At 40.0% G+C, this 23376-nt stretch overlaps 1 protein-coding gene across 3 annotated transcripts in view; it reads left to right on the top strand.

Annotated features, from left to right (window-relative positions):
* ANKFN1 (ankyrin repeat and fibronectin type III domain containing 1) overlaps positions 1-23376 on the top strand; it is a 120390-nt gene that overhangs the window by 47717 nt on the left and 49297 nt on the right. For all 3 annotated transcript variants that reach the window (XM_071573852.1, XM_071573851.1, XM_071573854.1), the window contains exons 2-6: positions 6844-6978; positions 10234-10436; positions 16275-16485; positions 20841-21035; positions 23081-23194. In XM_071573852.1, coding sequence (XP_071429953.1) covers positions 10251-10436; positions 16275-16485; positions 20841-21035; positions 23081-23194 — 706 coding nt within the window. In that variant the 5' untranslated portion in view covers positions 6844-6978; positions 10234-10250. The remainder of the gene's footprint in view (positions 1-6843; positions 6979-10233; positions 10437-16274; positions 16486-20840; positions 21036-23080; positions 23195-23376) is intronic.

Raw genomic sequence — 23376 nt, 5'->3', positions numbered from 1 at the left:
CTCTTCAGGAGGTGGCTTGAAGGCTGCATGCCAAGGATTTTGCTGGGTCAGATTTGGAATATGGAAAGTAAACCCAAGAATATGATGGTCTGAATCAGATTGTCTTTGAGCTTCTGGAAAACAGAGTAAGACCGGCCACAACCTGCCATGAAAAGTGAGAGATATTTCAGATAAATTTCTCAGCTTTGGTGGTGGTTGATGCATTAGTCAGAATGTGAAGAAGACAGAGGAATGGGAAGAGAAGATGTGAATGTTCTTTTTAGGGAGCAATTATCACTATCTATTCTGATCTGGTCTGTGGTGGTGGGGATGGGACCTGTGGCAACCCAGGGAGGCCCATTTATTGCTTACTGAGAGCCTGACATGACTAATTGGAAGGAAACAGATTCACCACTTTCAGAGCTTAAGGAAAGTGAGGAGATGTTTTCATTAACTATTCTCACCACTACATATTAGAAAAGCCCCCACTGCAATAAAAAGGTAACGATTTTTGGCAAAGGATGTTACAGATCTCCTATGTTCTACACAGGAAAGATTTCATTGCATTTCCTGCATTTTAATTCCACTTTTATGGAAATGTTGCACTTGAGGAAAGAACAATCCTGTATTTTGAGTTTTGCCACTGATTCTGCTATGCCCCATACCCTGTGTAAAGCACACACATTAATATGACCTTGTCTCTCTAAAGTACAAAAAGGTTTTAACAAAAACTGTTATGTCCATGTGCATTGCCTCTGCAGTAAACCTTGGATCTTTGTGATTTGAAAGCCATCATAAATGCTCAGTAAACAATTCAATGTTTAAATGGGCTTTTGAACTCAATATGAAATAGAATGGCATTGGAATATCTGGAATTACTTCACAGCAATCACTACTATTCTGTTTAGGTTTTGTATTGCTCCTGTGAGACACTGGTTTGGAATTCCTCAGAGTTATTTTCATTTTAACTTGAATGTAAATGAACAGCCAAATCAGACAAAATGATTGCAGTATGAATTCCAGCCTGTGGAAAACTCTCACAGCCAGGAACTGTGATGCTTCACTGTTACAGAGATGACCTGGGGCTATTCACCAAAGCTGGTGCAGTGAGACAGATCTCCTTATGGTTCCTCCTCTGATAATGCAGAAAAATAGGCTCCTGGCTGGAATTGATGTTATCTAGAATAATCTGTCTCCATCAGGATCTGGACAAATTATTCTCCCCAGTTAAATGCTAGCCTTTGAAAACAGCCCCTCTCTTCCTACTCCTTGTCCTCAGTAGCAAAGTTTTCCTGAAATGGTACCCTCTGGTGTTGTTTGGTTTAGTTTAGAATTTTTTTGTTTGGTGGGTTTTTGGTTTGGTGGTTTTTTTCAGTTTGGTTTTTTATGTTTCTTTTTAAATGCTTGATTTTAATTTCTTAAAGAGAAATCATTGCTTGTAAACAGATTTCTGGTTTTATCAGGGTAAATAAGCTGTTCTTTAAGGAGTACTTGTTTAGTAAAATAAGCAGTGTCTGGTGTTCATAGAACAGTAAGAAGCTGTTCTGTTATCAATGTTGTTTCTTTATTCAGTATGAAAAATAATGACACTTGTGTAGTGCTTTATAACAGATGTTCTGATACAACAAGTTTTGAAGAAAAGGGAGATCAATCTTCAGAAATAGGCCTTGTATTAGTAAGTACACTGCTAATTGCTGCATTCACACAAAACTGCAATGACATCTACCTACATTCTTTTGAGGGTTTTTAATGATTGTGTCACAACCCTAAAAATGTCTATAGCTTAAGAAAAAGGTGCTTCTCTGGAACTGTGTGTCTGCCTCTGTTCAGCTCTGTTCCATGCTCAACATTGGTAAATTCTCTTCTTTCTTTATTCTTCTCTAATCTAGAAATTGCCAGCTATGAAAAGCCTGTTAATTTCTGTTTGTAATATGTTCTGCTGTAACTTGAATTAAATGCAGTGCAGCTGGGAGTAGTCATGGCCAAACAATACATGGCATAAATTATCTCTATCTGGAGTGCCTGACTAGATAACATAATCAACAGGAGGCTGACAAAACATCACAGTTGCACTGTTGTTGCTGACAACTTCATTATTTCCATGATGTTCAGCTGGGTAATTTGTCTCTGGTGAACAAATTATCTTATAGGAGGATAAAGGATCTTGAGGAACAAGTATCTTCAGATATGTCCAGTAGCCTTGTGTACTTTTACAGACTTTCTGGAGATGGATGTGTTTGCACAAATTTAAGGGGGTTTGTTTTGGGTTGGTTTTTGGTTTTTTTTTCAATCTAGAAAACAATTACTGGAACCATCAGCAAAAAGTGAGTTCAGTGTTGGTTTGCAGTAGGGCAGAATTCCCATCAGGCAAGGTTGGTGCACACTCCTTGGGAGGTAAGTGGATCACTAAGGTAACAGCAGCTGCTCTGGGATTCCTTGGGTCAAAAAGCAAGGTGAGGGACTTCTTATACCCACGTATTTCTTTCTACATTGACTCACAGTCCACTGACTAAGTACTGTTTTGCAGCTCAGCCACTCCAGGAGTGATTCTGTTCCACTGCAGCCAGAAGTTATTATTCTCAGGAATTTTCCAACTAAAAAGACTACACTGTGACTGTACAAAAAACATGCCATCTTTAAAGAGTTCTGACCAAACAGCTCTGAGATACAAATACCATCCTCTGAGCCACAAGCAGCAAAGCCCACAGCTCCAAGGCACTGCTGCTGTACAGGCTGTCCCAAACGGGAGACCCTTTGGCCTCCCCAACCCTTTCTGTGGGATGGAGTCTGCAAGCCCCAGGTGCTGGAGCATCTGCACCACCCTCAGCCCTGCAGCAGAGCCTGGGTGTGCTGAGAGCAGCACAGGTTGGGAGCCCTGGCTGTGCAGGGAGCCTGGAGGAGCCAGGGCTGCCAAGCTCAGTTCCAGTTAGTCACTTACATCACGGGCATCTCAAATATTTCAAAACACTCGGGAAAATTATTTCATTGGGAAATTTTCTAAGCCTAGCCCAAACACAATTTTTCTTCTTCACTCACAATTTCAGAATTTCTTGAGTTTGATCATGTCTGTAACCGATGAACTGGGAAATATTTTTCTTTTTTTTACAAGCATACTGAATACTTCTGTGTCTCTGTGGATAATAGGTTATTTGCTATGGACTTGGATCAAGAACACTGGCTGAAGGAACTAGTGAAACAGTAAGACTCAGATCAATGTCCTTGAGGAAACACAAGAAACCAGGGAATAGGACAGAGAATTAACAAATTGGCAAAGGGTTATGTGTGAAAGATGATAGGTAAACAGGGAGCCAGAGAGGCAGGAATTGCCAAAACCAGAGTTGGAATTTACTACAGTACCTTACAAGTATAAATGCTTGCAAGAAATAGTGAGTGTGGGGGGTAAAGAAAGATAGACTTTTATAGGCTTTTGAGGGTTTTGTTTTGTTTTTATTTTACCTTTCCCACTGAATAATTTTGACTATGAATAAACACCCCAATACCTTGTTTCAAGGAGCAGAGTCCTTCTAATCACCTTTCTAGTCATGGATTTTCTAAATGAGAGGGCACACAGATGCCAGAGAGTTATCCTGACTGTGCTACTTTGGGAGCTGGGCTGGAGAACCCATTCCCAGGAATTCCATCTGCCTGGCTCCATTGCCAGAACTCGGCTGAGACTGTACACAGAACATCAGATCTGACAACTGAGAAATATTTGTTCTTTTAGGGGGATTATGAACAGTCTAATCTTTGTCTCTTATGATGGTGACAGCTTTACCATTGACTAATTTGGAAGCAAAGTCAGACTCCCTGTGAGTTTCTTTGCTCCAAACTTCCCACCCAGTTTCCAGACTATTGGTCTACCAAAAGTTTCCCACAAACTCAGTGCGGGCCATACAAAGCATGGGCATGTTCTGGGGATGGAGAAAGAGCTGGCTACTGGAATGCCATCTGCGAGGAAGCGCTGGGCATCGGGTGCTGGGCACAAGGCAGTCCCTGCGTGGCCGCTGCTCCAGGGACCACTCCAGGATTTTGGAGAACTGGGCGAACGCTGCCACCTATCGATGCAGGACGCGAAAACCTGGGACACGGAGCAGCGCCCAGAGCTCCTCATCCCTCGCCTCCCTCAGCCCAGTGTCCAGAAGAATCAGGATTTGCTGAATGGAGCAAGTGGCCGACACAAGAACAAAACTGTCTGTGGTGTGTAAAGCTGAGAATGGTACAGGGCGAACACGTTGGTGACAGTGAGGGTGAACCAGCCAACCTGGGTGGCCTCTTGGAACGAAATGTGCCACTAAACAAACATCTCAAAAATGGGGAGCTTTAGCAGCTATCAGTAGTGACAACTTGTGGAATCAGCTCATGGTGTGCACTGCAGGTAGGGAACGTTTAGAGGCATCAGTCATGGAATGGAAATCTGTGGCAATAGTTAAGTCAGCAGTGTAAGTACAGCCAGAGAAATAGTCTGTTCAAATACTGAAGGTGAAATACCAGCAAGTGCAGCAATAAATGGTTGACAGCTCCCAGTCATCTCATGGAAGCATCAAAGACTTGAGAAAAAAAAAAAAAAAAGCAAGTTTCTGTACAAGATCAGACCACCAGGTCTGCTTCCCTGTGTTTGTCAGAAACTCAGGTGTTTGCTTTCTGGAGGTCTTTCAGTCTTCTCCATACCCACAACTAGATATAAGTGCCTCTTGCCCTTATACACACTCATTAATAATTTTTAATGATCAATTTCATGTTTTTTATAATTTGAAAAATTTATTATTACTAATCTTACTGAGTGTTGGTTCGTGTCTTCTGGTTTTTGAACAATTTAATAATGAACTTATATTCATAGGTCAGGATGATCATAAATATGTTTACTTGATATAAAAAACCCCTCTGACTGTCTTTCACAGAACTACCTTGGGCATGAAAACATCTTGATTTTTGCTAGTCTAATAATTATTCTTTGGGTTGCAGTAGAAAAGTACTAAGCATTATAAAAATTGAAATGCCAACTGTAAAGGGGCTGTTTTCCACCAAGCTGAAGGGAGAAAGCAAAGGGGAGAAGGAGGAATAATTATTGATCCATAATAAGAAATTTCTAGAAAATGTTCAAGAATAGATTAGTTTCAGTAAACTCACTTTAGCTTTTCCCCCTGAAAACAGCTGGAAACTGAGAATTCCTTCACAAGTGAGTTCCACAGGTGGGGTCTGTACAGATAAACAAAAAACTTAGTCAGGGATTTGGACTCAAAAGAATCATCCCTATTTAGCACAACGCTTAAAATGGATTTATTTTTAGGCTTACATTTAATTTGAACTGATTTAGACCTTTCAGATTTTCAGCATGCTTTTTTTCCAGATAGTATGTCAGTGTTAGAGAGGTGTTCTGTGGTTTTCCAAAGATTCCCAATTTCCTCCAGTTGGGACGGAGCAGTGACCTCAGTGAGCTGTCCTGCTGCCTCCTGATAATGATCCTCAGGAGGGGCAGAACAAAGAGGGAATCCTATGCACATCCAGCCTCTGACTTTCACAGTACAGGAGAAGGAATGTTGCATATTATACTGTCATAGCACTTTGCAATTCTCTGCTGCAGTAAAACATTCTTGTTATGTCCTTGAAATACATATCTGTGCATCTTAACACACACAGGTGTGTATACAGGCATGGTTATGTGCATACAGAAAACCCTCAAGGAATGCTTTGGTCTATACCCAGGCTGATTTGAAAATACAGCCTAAGTTCAAGTTCCATGGAAACATCAGGCCTGGGACTACATTTTAGGTTCAGCTCCTTGGCCAAAGGGTGCTGCATCTAAATAAACCCAGGGAAATTTTTTCAGCCAACACTTGCTCTGGTACCCCCTTAAAAATAATAAAAAATAATTTTTCCCGCAGATATAACTGATCATTGGCTATGTCAGACACGGGAATTAGTGTGTTTTAATTCCTTTCTATCACCAGATGTTACACAGGAGTGTTCTGGTTACATGGATTTAACCCAGTGGACTGTCCAGAAGGATAATGACTTTCTAGATTGTTGTTTATCTTTGATTATCACCTACACTATTTTTAGAATCCTAAGGCTGTGTGTGCCTATTCCATATTTGACTTTGCAACATTTTTGTGGGTTTCTGTAGGATCCTGCATTTGCATTTTTTTGCCTGTTAATTAATTTTATTTTGAAATATCACCATTCTCCTATTCTGGAAGCTGCTAATGCTGACATTACAGGATCTGTTTCAGCTGCAACACACACATCAGTAGAGTTTATTTCTTATCCATTTAATAATCTGTTTTTAGGCATAACCTGCTCAGGCTGGGAGCTTTCCAGTGATGCTGCAGATGTCCCACAGCTCTGGCTGTGGTTGCTGCTTTTGTTGCTATGATTGCAGGCAGCTGTAGTGCTTGCTTCAAGAAACAACACATCACATGCAACAAGCATTACTGCACTGAGTGTAGCACTCTGATTTTTCCCCCCCTTTTTATTGTTTTAACACAAAACCAACTGCCTGAAGATGGCTGCATTAGTGTCTTTTTGCTCATACTCCGTGGCAAATTAATTACAGTCGCAGTTTTGTTTGCTCTGGCAGTCATTCCTTTTTCTACTCGCACGCTGGGCTGCTCATCAGTTTTAAAGGCTACAAAAAGCTAAAAGCACACAGAAGTCATGGCATCTTTGACATGGAGACAAGAGATTCACATATTAGTCACCCCTAGAGCTGCTCAGGTAACTCATATAGAGTTAAGGTGCTAAACATTTTACCTGTGATACAACACTATTTGCCTTAAATACTGTTTTGCTCTGAGATTTTATCAGCAACCTTGGACTTCTGTAATTACTAGAAATAAGCTTTTCCATATCTGATCATTCATGCAGTATAAGGAAGAGGTTTACTCATTCTGCCCAGAGGCTGAGCCAGCAAAGACAGCAAAGCTAATGTGATTCATTGAATGAAGACAGTGGACAATTACCAGCAACTTGTTCACGTTTTGCCTTGGACAGCCTAAGCTGGTAAGTCAAATTTAACTCTTTAATGCATATATTCTTAATTATTAGTTTCAAGTGTGAGATGGTTTCCTAAACATATAGTGTGGATTGGTTTCTCAGTTGTTGTGTTTTCCTAAAATCTGAAGTTGATGCTTTTACAGCTATGCTGTGCCCTACTAGTGCACCTGTCTGTGCAGTGTAGCATGTATGTGCCACAGACAACAGAGACTGATCTGCAATTAGGGGTTTTTTTTCTCTCTCTGTAATATTTTTTAAAGGACATTAATATTAGGTCAGTAATTGACAAAAAATAAGGTATGATAAGGGCAACTATTTCATATTCATTTGTATTTGAATTTGAATTTGAAAGCACCCTGATTTTGGGGATAAAATTGTTACTTTAGTGCTTAGAAGCACAAGCAGAAATCCGATCACAGGATGTGCAGCATGAAATGTGTGTGGGTAGCCCTCAGTCCCTGTTTTGGCATATGCAGGGTGACAGTCACACAGATGAGACTGGTTTGGTGGGCATTTCCAGGGCTGTGCAGTAACTCTTTCCCCAGAGAACTGCCTTAGACTTCTGGTGGGTTTTAATTCTTGGAAATGCAAACTGCTGTTAGTTATGAATAGTCATAAGGGGAGCTGCTGTTGTTCTTCTGTCTAGTTCTGCCTTTTACTGAGAAACCTTGTGCTCTGCTGCTTATTGCAGTTCTCAGCTTGCTGTGGGAATGCAAGTTGGATCACTCAGAGCTGCTCCAAACCACAAGGAGTAGTCCTTATTTCATCCTGACCTGTGTGAGATGCTTCAATAGGCAAAAATCAAATGGATCAGTTCTGGACATCTCCTGTTTCTAAACTATTAGTGTTTGATATGCTGTAATGATTTTAGTTGTGGCAATGATTTATCCCGAGGCAAAGTGCATTTCAGCTGGGGATTTGTTATTTCAATCAAGACAATGCACATTTCAGGGCTTCACATCAAGGCAAGGATTTGGTTGTAAAAAACCCCAAATTAGTAACTTTAAAATGAAGCCTCAAACTGCTCCCATGAAATAGTTTATGTCTGTAAAAACAAAATTCCAACTTCCAAACCACCCCCTATGCTTACCATCATAGAATCATGTGAATTGAGCTGTTTGTTTTCCTTATTTCTTATGTTTTTACCCAGGATTTTGCCCCTATCTCATTCACATTGTTCTCCTGGGAGTTGTTTCTACAGCCCAATAATATCACACTTCCAAAAAGTTTTCCAGAATATGCAACTTACTTTTCTTTTTTCATTTCTTACCTTGTGACTAACAAACATGCTAAGTATGATAATCTGCAGTAGCATTTTGCATCTTAATATTTCAGTACACTGGTGAAAAAATGCAGTTCATTTGTGTTGTGTTATTCCAGCTCTTGCTTTATTGTTCTGTGTTTGTTCCCTGCACTAGTTCAGGATATTGATGGTGAGTGTACAGGAAACATTTCTATGTTTCAAGTAATTTGTGATGTCCCAATTCTGTGTGGACAGCAAAGATGCCCCTTGTTTTATTGTTGAATAGCTGCAAGTTTTACATTGTAGACTCACTTGCTCTTGACTTAATAGAAACTTTGATGAGATTATAAAGGATTCCATGCTCTTCTTACATCTGTGTCAGTCTTGGGAGTCTGCTCTGGCCAGTTACTGACAAAGCTTCCTCATGAAACATGGACAAACTTGAGGGTGTTTCAGTTTGCCTGGTAAATGCAAACTGCCCTCTCTCTCCTGAGTTATTACTATGTGGGATTTGGTATTCAATGACTGTACTCTTGGAATCAAATTATTTGGGGAAATTGAAACTTCCTTCACAAGCCTGCCTATGGCAATTATTGGCCTGGCTTTGTCTGCAATTTGGGACTGTCTTGACCCCTATGATGGAAGGAAGGAAGGAATTCCTGAAAACAGAGGTAAGAGGGGAAATTTATGTGGGATAATCTGTAGCACTATATACTAATAGAAACTGGAAGTGTTACTCTAAGTAACTGAGAATTACATTATGATTAAATTTGGTAAATTGTTGAGTTTCTTTAATATATTAATAACATAGAAAATTGGAAACTGGGTAATCAGTTTATTCCATAAACTCAGAGAAAACCAGTCCAATTGTGTTGACTCTGTTTGTCTTCAATACCCTCTGCATGTGAAGAATATGTGAGATAACTCAGAATCAGATAGTTTTGTGCTCAGGGTGTCTGCTCACCACAGTGTACAAGTGAGAAAGGAAGATGTGGACACTCAGGTGGTGTCTTTAAACTTAGGGAAAAATAAATGTCAAAAAAGCCTCAACATCAGGATTAGTTTAGCAAAAATCCTTTTGGTGTAAATAGGTTAGAGTCTAGTGCTGAGGTCTGATATGTTTAGAGGAAAGGAAGACCATGGGAACCAAAAGTTACAGGATTTGTATCATAGTACAAGGAATCTAAAGATTATTTCCAGGAAAATATAATAGAACTGTGAGGTCTTCTAGAGAGAATAAATGTGCACACACTCCTGTCAGGGAAGAAGAAAATGTGAAGAAATGGTGCATTTTCACCACCTTTTCACTTAGAAATCCCTGGAGATAATTTCCTATGCCTGCAGTTGGGTCAAATATGATTCTTAGTTTCCCTTCAGAAAGGCAAAATTATTCCCACATAAAGTCCTTCCAGAGCTAAATATTAATTCAATTTTTCCTAATATGGAAAAATGACTGTAATCATAAAGCATAGAAAGTATTGTTTAATTATGAGATAGTATGGAAATCTCACCAGGGTCGGCAGTCAGAGGCAGCAGTCCCTCCTGGAAGGGTTTGTAGTCTCAATGGACAGGGCAAAACCAGAGCAGGGTAAAGTGATACAATATAGATATAAAACCAGTGTCTGTCCACTAACTGAGGAAGAAACTACTCAGTATGAAACTGTAAACAGCGACATTTGCATTTGGGTGTCATTTTTTCTGACACCTGATACCAGAACTCACCTGTCTAAAGGCTGTTCTCCTCCTTAACTGAAACCCCTTCTCCTTATACAAATTAGCATATTATTTTGAGCTGAAATGTTTTAATTTTCCACCCTCAATTCTGTCTCCCCATGCATATCCATGGGCCTAATTCCACCAAGAGTGATTGAAAAAGCCCCCAAAACCTGTTTCTGAGTGCTCATAAACTGGGTGTGAACGTGAGTTCAGCCACAGCACTTGCAGTGTGTGTTCCAGTGATACACTCCTGATCAGTGATGTCCCAAACCCTTGTCAAACTGCTGCTGCTTTATTTCCAGCCCACCAGCAGCTGACAATGACCCAGCAGATGCACAACCTGAGCTTGCTGCAGAGCAAGAAGCACAGCATGCCCTCCTCTCCCAACGCTGCCAAGCGGCTCTACCGCAACCTGTCGGAGAAGCTCAAGGGCAGCCACACGTCCTTCGACGAGGCCTATTTCAGAGCCCGCTCCGACCGCCTCAGCCTCAGGAAGACCTCCATGGTAATTACTTGATACCTATCAAATTGCCAATTTGCTGTCCTATTAATCTCCTTAATCAGTTTGCTTTTAATCTGTACAGTTTTCATCATCTCGCTTTGGGTCCCTCAGCAGAGTTGTGTGTTCTTTGCAGCCTCACCATTTATGAAAATAAAAGCCTGTCCTTGAAGGCTAAGACAGGCTGCCTTAGGCAAGAGATGATGTTTTATTTTAGAAGCAAGGTCTTAACTCAGAATTAATATGACAAAATGTGAATTAAAGCTATACATGCAAGGGTTTTTCTTACAAAAAATGAATAAAAAGTATTTTGAGAAAACTGAAGATGGCTTAAATAGAAGTTCCCAATTTTCCAAACAACAGAGCACGTGGATCTTGCAGACCTGATAGATAAATGCAAGATTGTTCACAGACCGTGCTGATGGTCACCAGGTAAGACCATGGAAGAAGGAGGTCACATGTGGAACAGTCTGGCCTAAATACCCCACCCAAACCACAGCCAGGCACTCTGGTGCCAGCACTGCAGAGCACATGAACACCTGCTGGACTTAACCCTCACAAGGACTCCTGTTTCTGCCAGTGCTGGTGAAGTCACACAGCACCAGCAAACACATTTTGAAGAATGGACTCTGCCCCTGAAATTGCAGCACAATGTAAGTTCAGTGCACTACAGAACTTTTTGCTGAAGGAAGATGAACCTGCTCTTGATATTGCCAAAACAAAATAAATTCCCTTTTTCCAGAAGTGGGAAGAACAGACACATCCTTCAACTTCCTCTCTGAATTATTTTGAAGGAGAGAGTTCCTCTCCACTTCTGAAGAGCAATGACTAATGACAGTGTCTGTAAAAGCACCAGGAGATGCCTCTTGGAACCAGCACTCAGCTGCACTAGAGCAGATGCTTAACACAATACAGGACTAAACTCTGAGTATGGCTGGGCCAGACAATAAAAATATTACATTTTGTGAGAAGGAAAAAGCACACTCTAGACTCCTTTAACACTCACCAATCTTTGTTATGTATGAGACACATTGTATGAATCAACGCAAGAATTGAAAATGATCTTAAAATCAAGTGGCAGATGCTATCCCCAAGGATCGTGCCTTTCCTCAAGTCAGAGGACCCTTGATGAGCCATGGAGACTGTTGTCTTTCCCCTGTGAAGAAAGACCATGACCTGAAGGAAGCAGGGGATCATCACTGCTTCCTCTCAGCTCTGCCAGAGCCATTAGATTCTTATTTTGCAGGAGAAGCCTGAAACTCAAACAGGGCTTGAGAGCTGGAGAGCAGCCTTTGCACAGGAGCCAACAGCTGTGTTTAGAGGCTGTGGGTTTCCAGATGCTTTTCACTTTGTAGGGATGATTTTAATTGGGGTCTCAAAGTATGTACTGTGGGAAAAGATTCTTTAGATGAATTTTTTTAGCCACTATCTTTTCCTGCCTTTTTATTTTTTTAATTGCAAGCTTGACTGTGACTAAGTGAGTGAAAGAGGAGGATAAACTAGTGCTGGGGACCATGCCAGAGCAGACTGACATGCAGACTGAATGAATGCCAGTCTGTCAGCATATCTTCTGACCAGTGTTTCTCTAAATACACCCCTCAAATTACATATCCCTTCAAATATGGGATCTTCTGTCATACTTAACTAATGAGAAGAGAAACTGCCAATGAGCTGAGCCAGAAGATCGAGGGGCAGGGCTCTGTTGCTGAGAGTCGAGTCCTCTGCTAACTGAGCTGATTACTTACAATCTCACTTCTGTCCCTGCTTGCTCCAGACCTGTCAGTGGTGGGAGTGTCTATTCCATCAGTCATCCCAGTCAGGAGACTCCATTCTACCCTGTGATGTGGGGGTGGTTTAATGGGACACAGACCTGTGCTCACTGTTTCCCCAACCATGGGGGTGTCCCAGCTTCTCTCACTGCAGATCCACAGCAAGCAGAGGTACCTGTGGGTCCCACCAGTCTGGGGCTAAGCTGTCCACAACACTCAGTGAACAGACTCCCACTGAACTCAAGAGGCTTTGGATTCCATTCTATCCATCCTGCTTGTTGTTTTCCCAGTTTTCCCTAGAAATAAATAGCAAGGGAGGAAAATATTCCAAGTCAAGCTGCTGACTGATGTATTTTTTAATTGTTGAATTTCTGAGCCACCGAGCTAAGTCAATGAGTAAAATCATGTCTCCAGACAAATGAACAACATTTGTTAGAATTTGTTTTCTTTCAGCTTTGGCTAGTGAAGAGTTTTCTTTCCACTCTCTCTTGCTGTGCAACACTTTCCATTCAGTAAATTGTTGTCTTGCTGCAGACATAGCAATGTCCCAAAATAGCTTTATTCTTGAACACATGTTTATCAAAACAAGTCTTTGCAGAAACTACTTTACCACTTTTTCCAACTCCAGTAGCACATAGTGGACTTTTTCAGTCAAACCTAGAGCAAATAGCTTGAAAGGGGCACTTCATTTTAATTAAGCTACATAAGATTGCATTTCTAAACACTCTGGCACTGAATCACTTACTGGAACATGGCTATTACTTACTGCAAAGCAATACTGTAGTCCTTTTCACTATATACATTTGTGCATCAGAGTAACACCTAAATAAATTAATCACATAGCACAGCTGTCCAGCTAATGATTAGAGGCTGCAGGACTGAGTCAAGGAAAAAGCAAATAAAAACTGCTCCTAAATTTCTCCCAATCATTTGTAAATGTGATTCAGTTTCTCTTTGAATTCAATGGCTTTGTCCTTTCAGGGCAGAAGTTATCTAGTAAATGTAAATGAAGGCAGAAAGCAGAAGGCTTTCATTGCTATTTGTGACAATAATACCAGCTGGACTAAACTTGAGCACATGGGGCTGAAGATATTACCCCTTAGCCCTGTTTGGATTTCTTGTCCCTGGGCTGCAGATGTCTGAAAAACACTGCAACACTGGAGAGCCTTTCACATGGAATATGATCAGCTTTTTGCAGAAAACTATATAGCCTTCAAATATATTTGTGTTTTCTGTGTGAAAACAAACAGTTGGGACAAAGTTGGTCAGATACGTAGAATTGGGACAATTTGTTGCTGCCTCTCCAGGAGGTTTTTTGACTGAAATACACCCAGTTGGTTAGATGTGTCCTGCTCTGTGCATGAGGGGTGCACTCATGCCCAGCTAGAAAGGCCATTTTTACAGTTCCCATGTTTTTACACTCTTTGAAGTTACAAGACTTGCCAACATATTTCAGCCCATTGCTTGTTTCTGAATTGTTCATTTGGAAAACCTGATATTTGCAATTTGGTCTCATAATTGTTTGAACTGGATGAAGCAGCTTATAATATTCATGCTCTGTTTCTCATTTAAATCAGTGCAGCTTTTTCAATCAGATTTCTAATGAAATGAAGACATAGAAATTTGCTTTTATTTTTTTCCCTTTTGGTGAAACATTCTTGCCAACAGTTTAGTTGGCAAGAGTGTTTATGACCAATCAACTTAAACATGTGCTTAGACTCTGTTCAGCAACTTACTTATGGCCAAAGTTTCACAAAGACCTCAGGTATTTCATGTGGCAAGAAAAAATCCAAAGATGCATTTTTAAAGGCATCTAGGCCGGTCTAAATCATGATAACTGAATAAAAAAATCCCTATTTAAATCAAAAATTTAAAAATAATTCTACAATAATCAGTCAGATAGGTAAAATCTGCTGTTAAAGTGTGTGTGTATATATTTGGAAAGGACCAAATGCTTTTGCCTTTTGCCAGCCATAATTGGAGTTAATTGCAGCTGTAATACCAAAGTTAACCATCTCTTTTTTTTATTATGTCGTAGGGAATTTTTGTTTTTTATAATCCAAGAAACTCCTGAGATGTAGCACAAGATTTCCTGAGTTCCACACAAAGTTGGAACCAAAGCCAAATAATGGAACTGAGCACTCAGGGTAGCACTCCACAAATGTTAGCTCATTTAATTTCTGTGCACATATGTAAAGCCAATTAAAAGAGAATTACTATTCTGGTTTTTTAAAAAGGGGAAACCATGTCTGTACCCAGTGCCACAGAAAGGAAAATGTGAACAGAGACATAACTCCTTTCCTGTCCTGAGAGCACCACAGTCTGGCACTCACTAATCTCACCAGCTTTACCTTTTTGTTCTGCTCTCAGAGTGTTTCCAAAAATGAACTTAACTAAAAGAAATGCAGACTAATGTAGTAATTTAGTTTCCTTCAACCAATTCTCTTTGTAATAAGCTCTTGATTAACTTACTGCTAAATAAGTAGATTTTCCTAGCTGGGATCAGTTACAAGAGTAATATGATTTTGCTTGTTTTCTGATTGGATCAAAATGCAGATGATTCTGAAGGATAATTATCCTGTATTTCCATAAACAACAGTAGAGAAGAAGTTCCAATATCAGTAGTGGGAGCTGATGACGTACAGCAAGTATCAGAATCATACCATTAACTAATATATTTTGTAATTATAATTAAAATTATGTAAAATTCTTTTAATCTCTAGCCAGGTCACTTCATCCCTGGGGGAAAAAAAACCAGAATAAGAGTAAGGTCTCTGATATCAAGATTATTAGGAGTTCTATAAGCAAGACATCAGATGTATGGAGCTACTGGAAAGAAAGGAAATATTGCTGCATTGCAGTAAAAATTTCTGTCATTTTTTAAAGTTTTACCATATAATAAGAGAAATATGAGCTGTCTCCTTTTCTAAAATTTTCTGGGCATGTGCTGTCACTAATGACAGTGTATGTCCTTAAAGAATGATAAATCAAGCTGCTCACCATTCACCTGTCATTTTTTTCTGAGATTTTTATCTTACACCTAACTCTGAAGTGCAATCTTAGTATTTGATAATAAAATTAAATCTCAGTCTTACACTCCAGAGAAGAATCTAAACCCAAGAATTTGACAGAGCCCCATGACTAGCATTTATGTTTAGGTAATATCTTTTATTCTGCATGCAAATCTACAAAAAAATTGTTTCTCCAGCATGAGCTGTCCTGTATTTCAGTGCCTAAAGGGAGATTCCCAAGCTGGAACTGCTCTCCCAGATTTGCTTTATTGCTGCAGAGTTCATCTCATCCTTAGGCAGCCATCCAACATGGGAATCTCATTTCTCTGTACTGGCAATTTTGGGTAAAGGTCATCTTGTGGACATCTGTCTTCCTGTTCTACTGATCCCTAATATTCACCATAGGTGGGGCCCACATTAAAACTTTTCAATAACATCACCTGTGCAATTTCTCCGTGTGGCACCAAGACTTCACATGCAAAACAGTTGACCAGAAAATCTCTGTCAGGCCTGGGAACTTCTGAAGACACTTCTAACTTTGAGCACAACTGAAAAAAAAACTCTCTAGGACTATCAAACTCCAAGGTGTAGCTGTGGACTCCAGTTTCCAGAACTGCCTGCAAACCATTGGCTCATGAATTGTAGCAAACAAAAGACGTTCTGGAACATCAGTTTGATTTGGATTTTGATCACCTGAATTTCTAGATATTTACTTAAAATTTGAGCTTGAAAACTCAGTAGCCCAAGACTGCCAAAATCATACTGTATCATCCAGTTTCACACTGAAAATATATAACACTGCTCATGTGATTTGGTTACAAGACAGATGTTTAAACAAGCATGAGTTTGTTTCCTATGGCTTTGAATTTCACTTGAATCTCACTATAGACCTGAAGCAAGTTCAAGCAGACCAAGCTCAGTTCTGCTGCAAACAATTGCCATGCTGCCAGCTGAAGCTAAGCTGGGACTGGGGGATCAATATGTTATAGGAATCTCACAAAACACTAATCTTCTCAAATTATTTTGAAAGGTTTTACTGACTTCCTGTTTTCATTGACACACAGAATTTCCAGTGCAACGAAGCAATGTTTGAGGCTGTGGAGCAGCAGGATCTGGATGCTGTTCAGATTCTTCTTTATCAATACACACTGGAGGAACTGGACCTGAACACTCCCAACAGTGAGGGACTAACACCTTTGGATATTGCCATTTTGACAAACAACGTCCCTATTGCCAAGACCCTTCTGCATGTTGGGGCAAAGGAAAGCCCACACTGTAAGTAAGGAACACAAATTGACTTGGATAATTGCCTGTATGAGATCAATTTTGCTGTGGTTTGGGGAAATGAATTACATGACACACAAAAGGTGCCTGGTTTTATGACAAGGATTGTGACTCCAGCACAGTCCCACAGTGCTGGAGGACATTTGCTTGTTGAATGAGTGCTCAGTTGTTTCTTTTTTTGTTTTCTATCTCAGATACAGCAACTGATGACCCAGGTTGAGCTTCTAATCTGATTAACACTGGGGCAACTGAGTTAATACCAATACTGAGAGAAAACAAATCTTTAAAAACATGGAAACAGGGACTAAGTGATTCAAAGATCATGGTCTGGAATGTGGAGTTTCTCATCAAAAAATGAAAGGATGATGGGTTGTCTAGACTTTGGTTTATTTTGATTATCCTTTCGATTCTGGCTGTGCTGCCTTCAGGAGACCAACTGTGTTGAAATCTATCATTTCATTACATATAGATGCCTCACTCCTGGTCTTCAATTGGTCTAAATCCCACTTAAATGAGAATTTCAAAGTTCTACAGAACCAGAGAAAGCCTAAACACAAACCAGTCCTTCTCACTTTACTGAAACACCAATATTGCTTATAACTACATATTGTAGTTATAAAACTTCTTTGTATTCCTTCATGGGCCCTTTTATGCACAATGTGTGGGTTGGAGGGTGACTTACCAACCCAATTAATCAACCCTCTACCATGACACAAACTCTGACGCCTTACTTGGGTCTAAAAATACACTGATGTATGAGAATTTGTTTTAAACTGTCAATGCCTATATTTAGGACATTCCCAGCAAGGCTATAATGAGACTGTGTTTGAGGGGTTCGGCCACTGCAGACTCTGCCATTAATTTGAAGTTAGTTAAATTAACAACATTTAGTGCTGGCATGTCAATCTCAGTGCTCCAGGAAATTGCACCTTGAGGCTACTAACATTGCCAGTTTTTTCACTGGAGAGTGTGTGTGCATGTGCATGTTGAGTTTTTTTGCCAGACCCTCAGTGTTGGTACACCTTTATTGCTTTTCTATATCCACAGCACTTATATTATCATTTATTCTGGCCTCCTTTAACCTTCCCTAGAGATTTTTGCATAGTGTAGCTGCTCAGTGAAAAGAGTTTTTTAGTTTTATATTTATTTGTTTATTTTTCTGTCATGGTTCATGACTGAGGCTTTAAAAAAAAGTGTGACAGCATTTAGAGTACATGATTGACTGCTGAAGCAACATTCATTAACCATGACAAATCTAGAGGAAAACACAGTCTTGAGTGTTCTAAACAGCAGTAAAAAAGACTAAACTAATTTTTCATTGACCTCATCTGTAAATAAATGCAGTCTGATGGCGAGCAGGGGCAACCATAAATTAGTATTCATTTCCTGTAATTAATGCAAACATGCCTATGAACACAGAGAATATGAATATATAACCACCTCATTTCCATTTCAAAATATACCCACCAAATTTCCACTTCACTTATCTTGATTTTTAGTTTTGCTGATTGCAATAATGGATGAAGCACTCTCAATGAAAAGCCAAGGATTGTTTGGTTTGGGTTTCTTACCTGAAGGGTTTGCAGTTGCTACTTGAAAGAAAAATGCAAAACGTGATTTTCAGCCCTCAAAACAAGGATTTACAGCATCTTTGCATGTGGCTTCATTCTTTTGGAACTGATATGAGTCACTTTCTATCTGTTTTCTGTACTTAACCAACTCTGTTCAAATGAAATCTGTTCTGTATCATCTCAGGGCTGCAAGAACATGATCCTGCACCCAGCAGGAGAATTTTCATTTTTCTGTGGTGGGCAAATGAGCCAAAAGGGGGCTAAAATCCTGACTCACCCAATTCTGGGACCGCACACAATCATCCCTTAATCTGATTAGAACTGTACAGGACAGATGCACAGAGCTGGGAGGCTGCAAGACAGAGGAATTCCCTGTTCCAAGAGCACACAAAACACTTCCTACGGAGAAAACTCTTGCTCTGCCTCTGTATTAGGTGTCGTGATCCAGCTGAAATCTCATTATAGCCCCTAACCTAATGCTGTAGAAAAGAGGATCTGGAGGACAGATAACTTCCATCTGTATCATCTGGATTTCTGCCTGGAAAGGGAACAGCAGCAGATAAAGCAACAGAAAGTAAAACTGTGATCTTCATCTCCACATGGAGCTCAGATTGTATAAATCTTAACAGCAACCCAACATCTTTTGATCACAAAGTAACTGAAGTCAGGGAGTGCAGCATTTAAAATACTTTTTTACTTGGGGAGGAGGCAAAGTCCACTGTGTTATCTTTTCAGTTCTCTTATTCATCATATACTCATGGTTTGGCTTGTTCTTGTGAACACAAAAATAAGATTAAAATTTCCACTGGCTGATTGGACACGTTTCCAAGACCTGACAAATGTGGATCTGAATCTTGATTAAACAGAGCCAGATCCTTACTGAGAATTTGAACCAGTGCCAGTTCTCAATCACCTGAAGTTCTGGCACATAAAATCTCCTTCCCCAGTCCTGGTGTGCTATCAGATGTGTTGCATGCTTATTGTAGGCATGGATCCAGGAACCCCTCTCACCTTTGGCCTCCCAGTAAACAAGCAGTTCTGAGGACACCAGCAGATTCCAGTGAGCCTGACCATATGTCCCTGATGTCCATATGAAGAATGACCCAACTTAAGAAGGATGGTTTCATGCCAGCTTCTGCAAGCAAAGTCTTAGAGACAAACAGTCTTCAAAAACAACCCTTTGGATGTCAGAGGTGTTGAGTAATTCTTTGCTCTGCTCCTGTGGCTTTAGGGATCCCAGAGCACTTTTCACATCAGTCCGTAGGGTTGTTCTTAGACTCTGCCAAACTTTGAGTGTCAATGATGAGAGACAGAGGGGAAAATTAAAATGAGAGGTTCAGACTGGATAAAACACCTTTTTCACCATGAGGACACTGAAGCAATGCAAGAGTCATTGTAAGATCTCCATCTGTCCCAGGAAGTTTTCAAGACCAGACTGGTTAATACCTTAAGTAACCTCTTTGCTGAGCCTGTTTTGAACAATCTGGTTGGACTAGAGAAGGGCCTTTGCAATCTGATTTGTCCCATATGATCCCACTTTAGAAATAACAGGTATCCATCTGCAGTCGTGTTTGCTCCTGTGGTGTTTTGATGTCAAAACCCCATCAGAGTCTTGCTGCTTTATATGGTACAATTTGATGTTTTCCCAAATGTCTGACCAGTGCAGCCTGTCCAAAATTCCTGCTGTTCCTGTACAAACCTTGGGGAAACCAACTCCCCACCACTGCTAAGGGAAGCTGCATGTGGCAGGGCACTGGTTTGGGTAAACAGAGGCCTTTGAAATTCAGACTATCTCAGAGCTCTTTGCAAAAACACAAGAAACTGAAGTTATTTTCTGTGATTTCAAATGCCTTCTTTTGTATCCTGTTTCCTGCATATTGAACATCAGATCAGTAGTTGCATTTCTTTTGAGATTAAACATCTTTACAAGTCCTACTTTCTAAATTGCAACTTCTTTGAACACTTTTAGGCAAAGAGCAATTCTGAAAATAGGACTTGATGCAACACATTTCACTGTATAATCAGGGAGGTTTTATAATCTGGTTTAGGGTAGTCTTGTGGACTTGGGCTAAAATCAATCCTATTTTAGTTTATGACCTGTGTGATCTTCATTTTCACCTTTATGTAGCCCACAGTAGTTCATACAGGCAATCTGAGCTGCTAAACATCAAATTAAAATTATTATGAGCACTGGAGGAAAAACCTCCGTGTGTCAAGCTGCTTTCTGCCTGTTCAAAGGACTAATTAGGTATTACACAGGCAAAACTGGCACAGAGAAAACTGGGAAAGAGATCCATTCTCTACCAGCCATAGCTCCTTAGGCACAAAACTCTCATTCTTCATTTTGTCAGTTAGATCTCCCTTGGCTTGTAAAGGTTTATATATTGTATGTGTTTATAGCCAGTACAATCTTCTTTTCTTTAATGAAAGCTTATGATATTATGCCAAAGTAGGGGTTGGAGAGAGAGAGGTTTTTATTTTAGTTCAGTTTTCATATTCCACCAACTTAAAACACACATACAATTTCAGGCTAATTAAAACATTTTTAAGCATATGAGAAATATCAGCAGAAAAAAATGTGCTAAATTTATTCATGTTGTTAAACCCATTTAAGTGGCCAGGTCCTTGAGTAGTATAAATTGGCTCTAATCCACTTGATGACAAGACAACTACTGGAAAGCAGAGTGTTCAATGACTTGACCTTACACGTGTTTTGTGTAACACCAGAACTTTGTCACCACCCAGGAATGACTTATTTCTCCCTTTTCCTGGCAGTTGCTGACACGGAGAGCAGGTGGGTGCACCTGAGCTCGCTGGTGCAGGAGGCTCAGCAGAGAGTGACCGAGCTGTGTGCGCAGGTGGGCAGCGACGGGCTGGGCACGGACAGCGCCGAGAGGGAGAGGCAGCGCAAGGGCTGGGAGAGCAGGGCCAGGCTGCTCCAGCGCATGAAGGACGGCTACGAGCACGCCCGTAAGTGAGACAGCATGCCAGGGGTCTCCTCTGCAGCTGAGAACCCTCTGCCTTCACTGGGCAAAGGGGCCCCACTGACTGACCCTCTGTGGTAGTTTGGGCTTTAGTTTTAGCTAGACCTCAACTTGGAAGGCTCAGAGAATCTACGTAGATTAGGAGAGACAGATATCACCTGACTTAAGTAACCAAAAAAATATTTCATACCAGATGACACAAACCTGAGATACAGATACAGTAGAGTGTTTTTTCAGTTGCCATCATGTCTGCAGCAGAGGCAAGACACGCATCTGCTGTCTTGCTGTCCTGGGCCTTGACAGGCTGCCACTATTCATATTTTGTTTTAGTTCAGGGAAGTAGAAACATTTTATTGTTATTTTTCTCTCTTTTGCCTTGCTGGGTGTATTTTGGGATGCTTTATTAGATCTAGAGTGATAGAATCTGTTTTTAGTGGGAGGTAGAAAATTGTTGTTATTCCTAACTTGTGTAAGTGTGTGTTATATTGTCGTTTTCTTTTAATTTTCTCTTTTCTATATAAATGTATATAATTAGTTTAAGTTTCAATCTGTTTCCAGTTTTCTTCCTTTCCTCCCTTTTCTCAGCGGGGGGAGGGAGGTTGACACTCTGTATTGGGCAGTTGGCATTTTGCCAGCTCAACCCAAGACAGGGCACTGCCATGGCAGGGGGGGAACACCTGGCATGAGGTGAAATGGCCTTTTCAAGAGTGAGGAGGGAACTGATGTTACAACAATAAAGGACCAAATATCTGAGGGCAACAAGCACTTATGTCCTCAGGATGGGCTGCATGAATTGATGAGATCTCCAAACTCTTGCTTGAGGATGTAACAATTCTACCCTGCTTATTTCTCTTCACATTTACTCCTGGATCTCATTTAACATGGTCAGAGTTTAAGGCTAGATGACTATAAAAGAACATATGAATAGGCAGGAAGAGGGATGGGGATGATGTCCTTTTCTCTGTTGTAATTTGATTATTATTTTTTAAAAAAATTCTCTTTCAGGACAGAATCATTCTAAACATTTGATCAAACAAGAAAATTTCATTTTGCATAAAAATATTGGGAAAATTCACTCTTAATCTTGGTAACCACTAAACTTAATCTTGATATCCATTTCATCAGCACAGTCACCAAGTGAGTCACTTTAAACAAATGAGTCTGTACCCAAAGTAAATGGAATTTGGGCCTATGGGAAGGAGTAAACGAGACTGAATTGTTTCACATGGAGATCCTTTAGCTGTGTCCTATTTGCTGAAATACAATCATTGCCATTAGCATTTTTACAACCATCGTTATAGAAATGTACTTACAAATAATTTGCTCAAATTTATTGTATTCTAAGGTTACTTCTTTAAGACAGATGTAGTGTTCCTTCTATTAGATACTAAATACAGGAAATACAGCACTAGTGAAAGTTAATATACTGATTTTTTAAATCAATCCCAGCAGTAAGTCATGACATTTTGTGTTTGATTTCTGAATTGAGTCTGATTGATATTCTGTGAATTAAGCTTTTTTTTCTTTTTTTAAAGCAAAATGTTAGGCTTCAGTTGACAACAGTATTTTGAAACTATTACACTGAAACATTTATGGAACTTGCAATTTTTGAATCACAATAACGTAAAAATGTTTTCTGGTTTTTGATAAATTTCAGTTTTTTAGTGGAACCATAAAGGTTTAATTAGCTCTTTGTGGTTTTGTCCTTTCTCTCTCCTCCTATCCACCCCAAGAGATTTATAGGGGCTTTTCATTGACATAATTAGCATGAATCTGTTTTATTGGGTTACATATATGCAGGAAGATATTTTTAACCTAAAGGAGCCAAAAACCATGATAGAAACAAATGGTGTCTGCAGGATATTGTTAGCAGAGGCACTAATTAAAATGCTCAAAAGGCAGAGAACACAAACACCTACAACCCAAAGCTCACAATTGCAGGGTGATTTCGTGGGTTCTTTGAAGACTCAGAAACATTGTTTGAATAGGATTTGTTGTGCTGAAGAGCTGATGTTTTCTCTTCTCTCCCAGGAGCCCCTGAGGCGCCAACCAATGTCTGTCTCATGGTAACAAGCAGTACATCACTCACTGTCACCTTCCAAGAACCTCTGAGTGTCAACTCAGCTGTGGTGACCAAGTATAAAGGTATTGGATTTAGATATCTTTCGTTTGCCTTAACAATGTACAAAAATTTGAGGGCTAAGTGACAACGGTATTTATCTACATCATGATGCATGTAATGTTTATATTTAATTATTTTCTCAGTAGATACCTGTAGAAGTGGAATTTTCTCAGAAGATTTCCCAAAGATTAATTTTTTTATTAAA

The sequence above is a fragment of the Pithys albifrons genome, chromosome 19 (genome assembly GCF_047495875.1).
Source record: "Pithys albifrons albifrons isolate INPA30051 chromosome 19, PitAlb_v1, whole genome shotgun sequence".
Lineage (NCBI taxonomy): Eukaryota > Metazoa > Chordata > Aves > Passeriformes > Thamnophilidae > Pithys > Pithys albifrons.
Note: the sequence above shows the minus strand (reverse complement) of the source record. Positions and strands in the feature narration are given on the sequence as shown.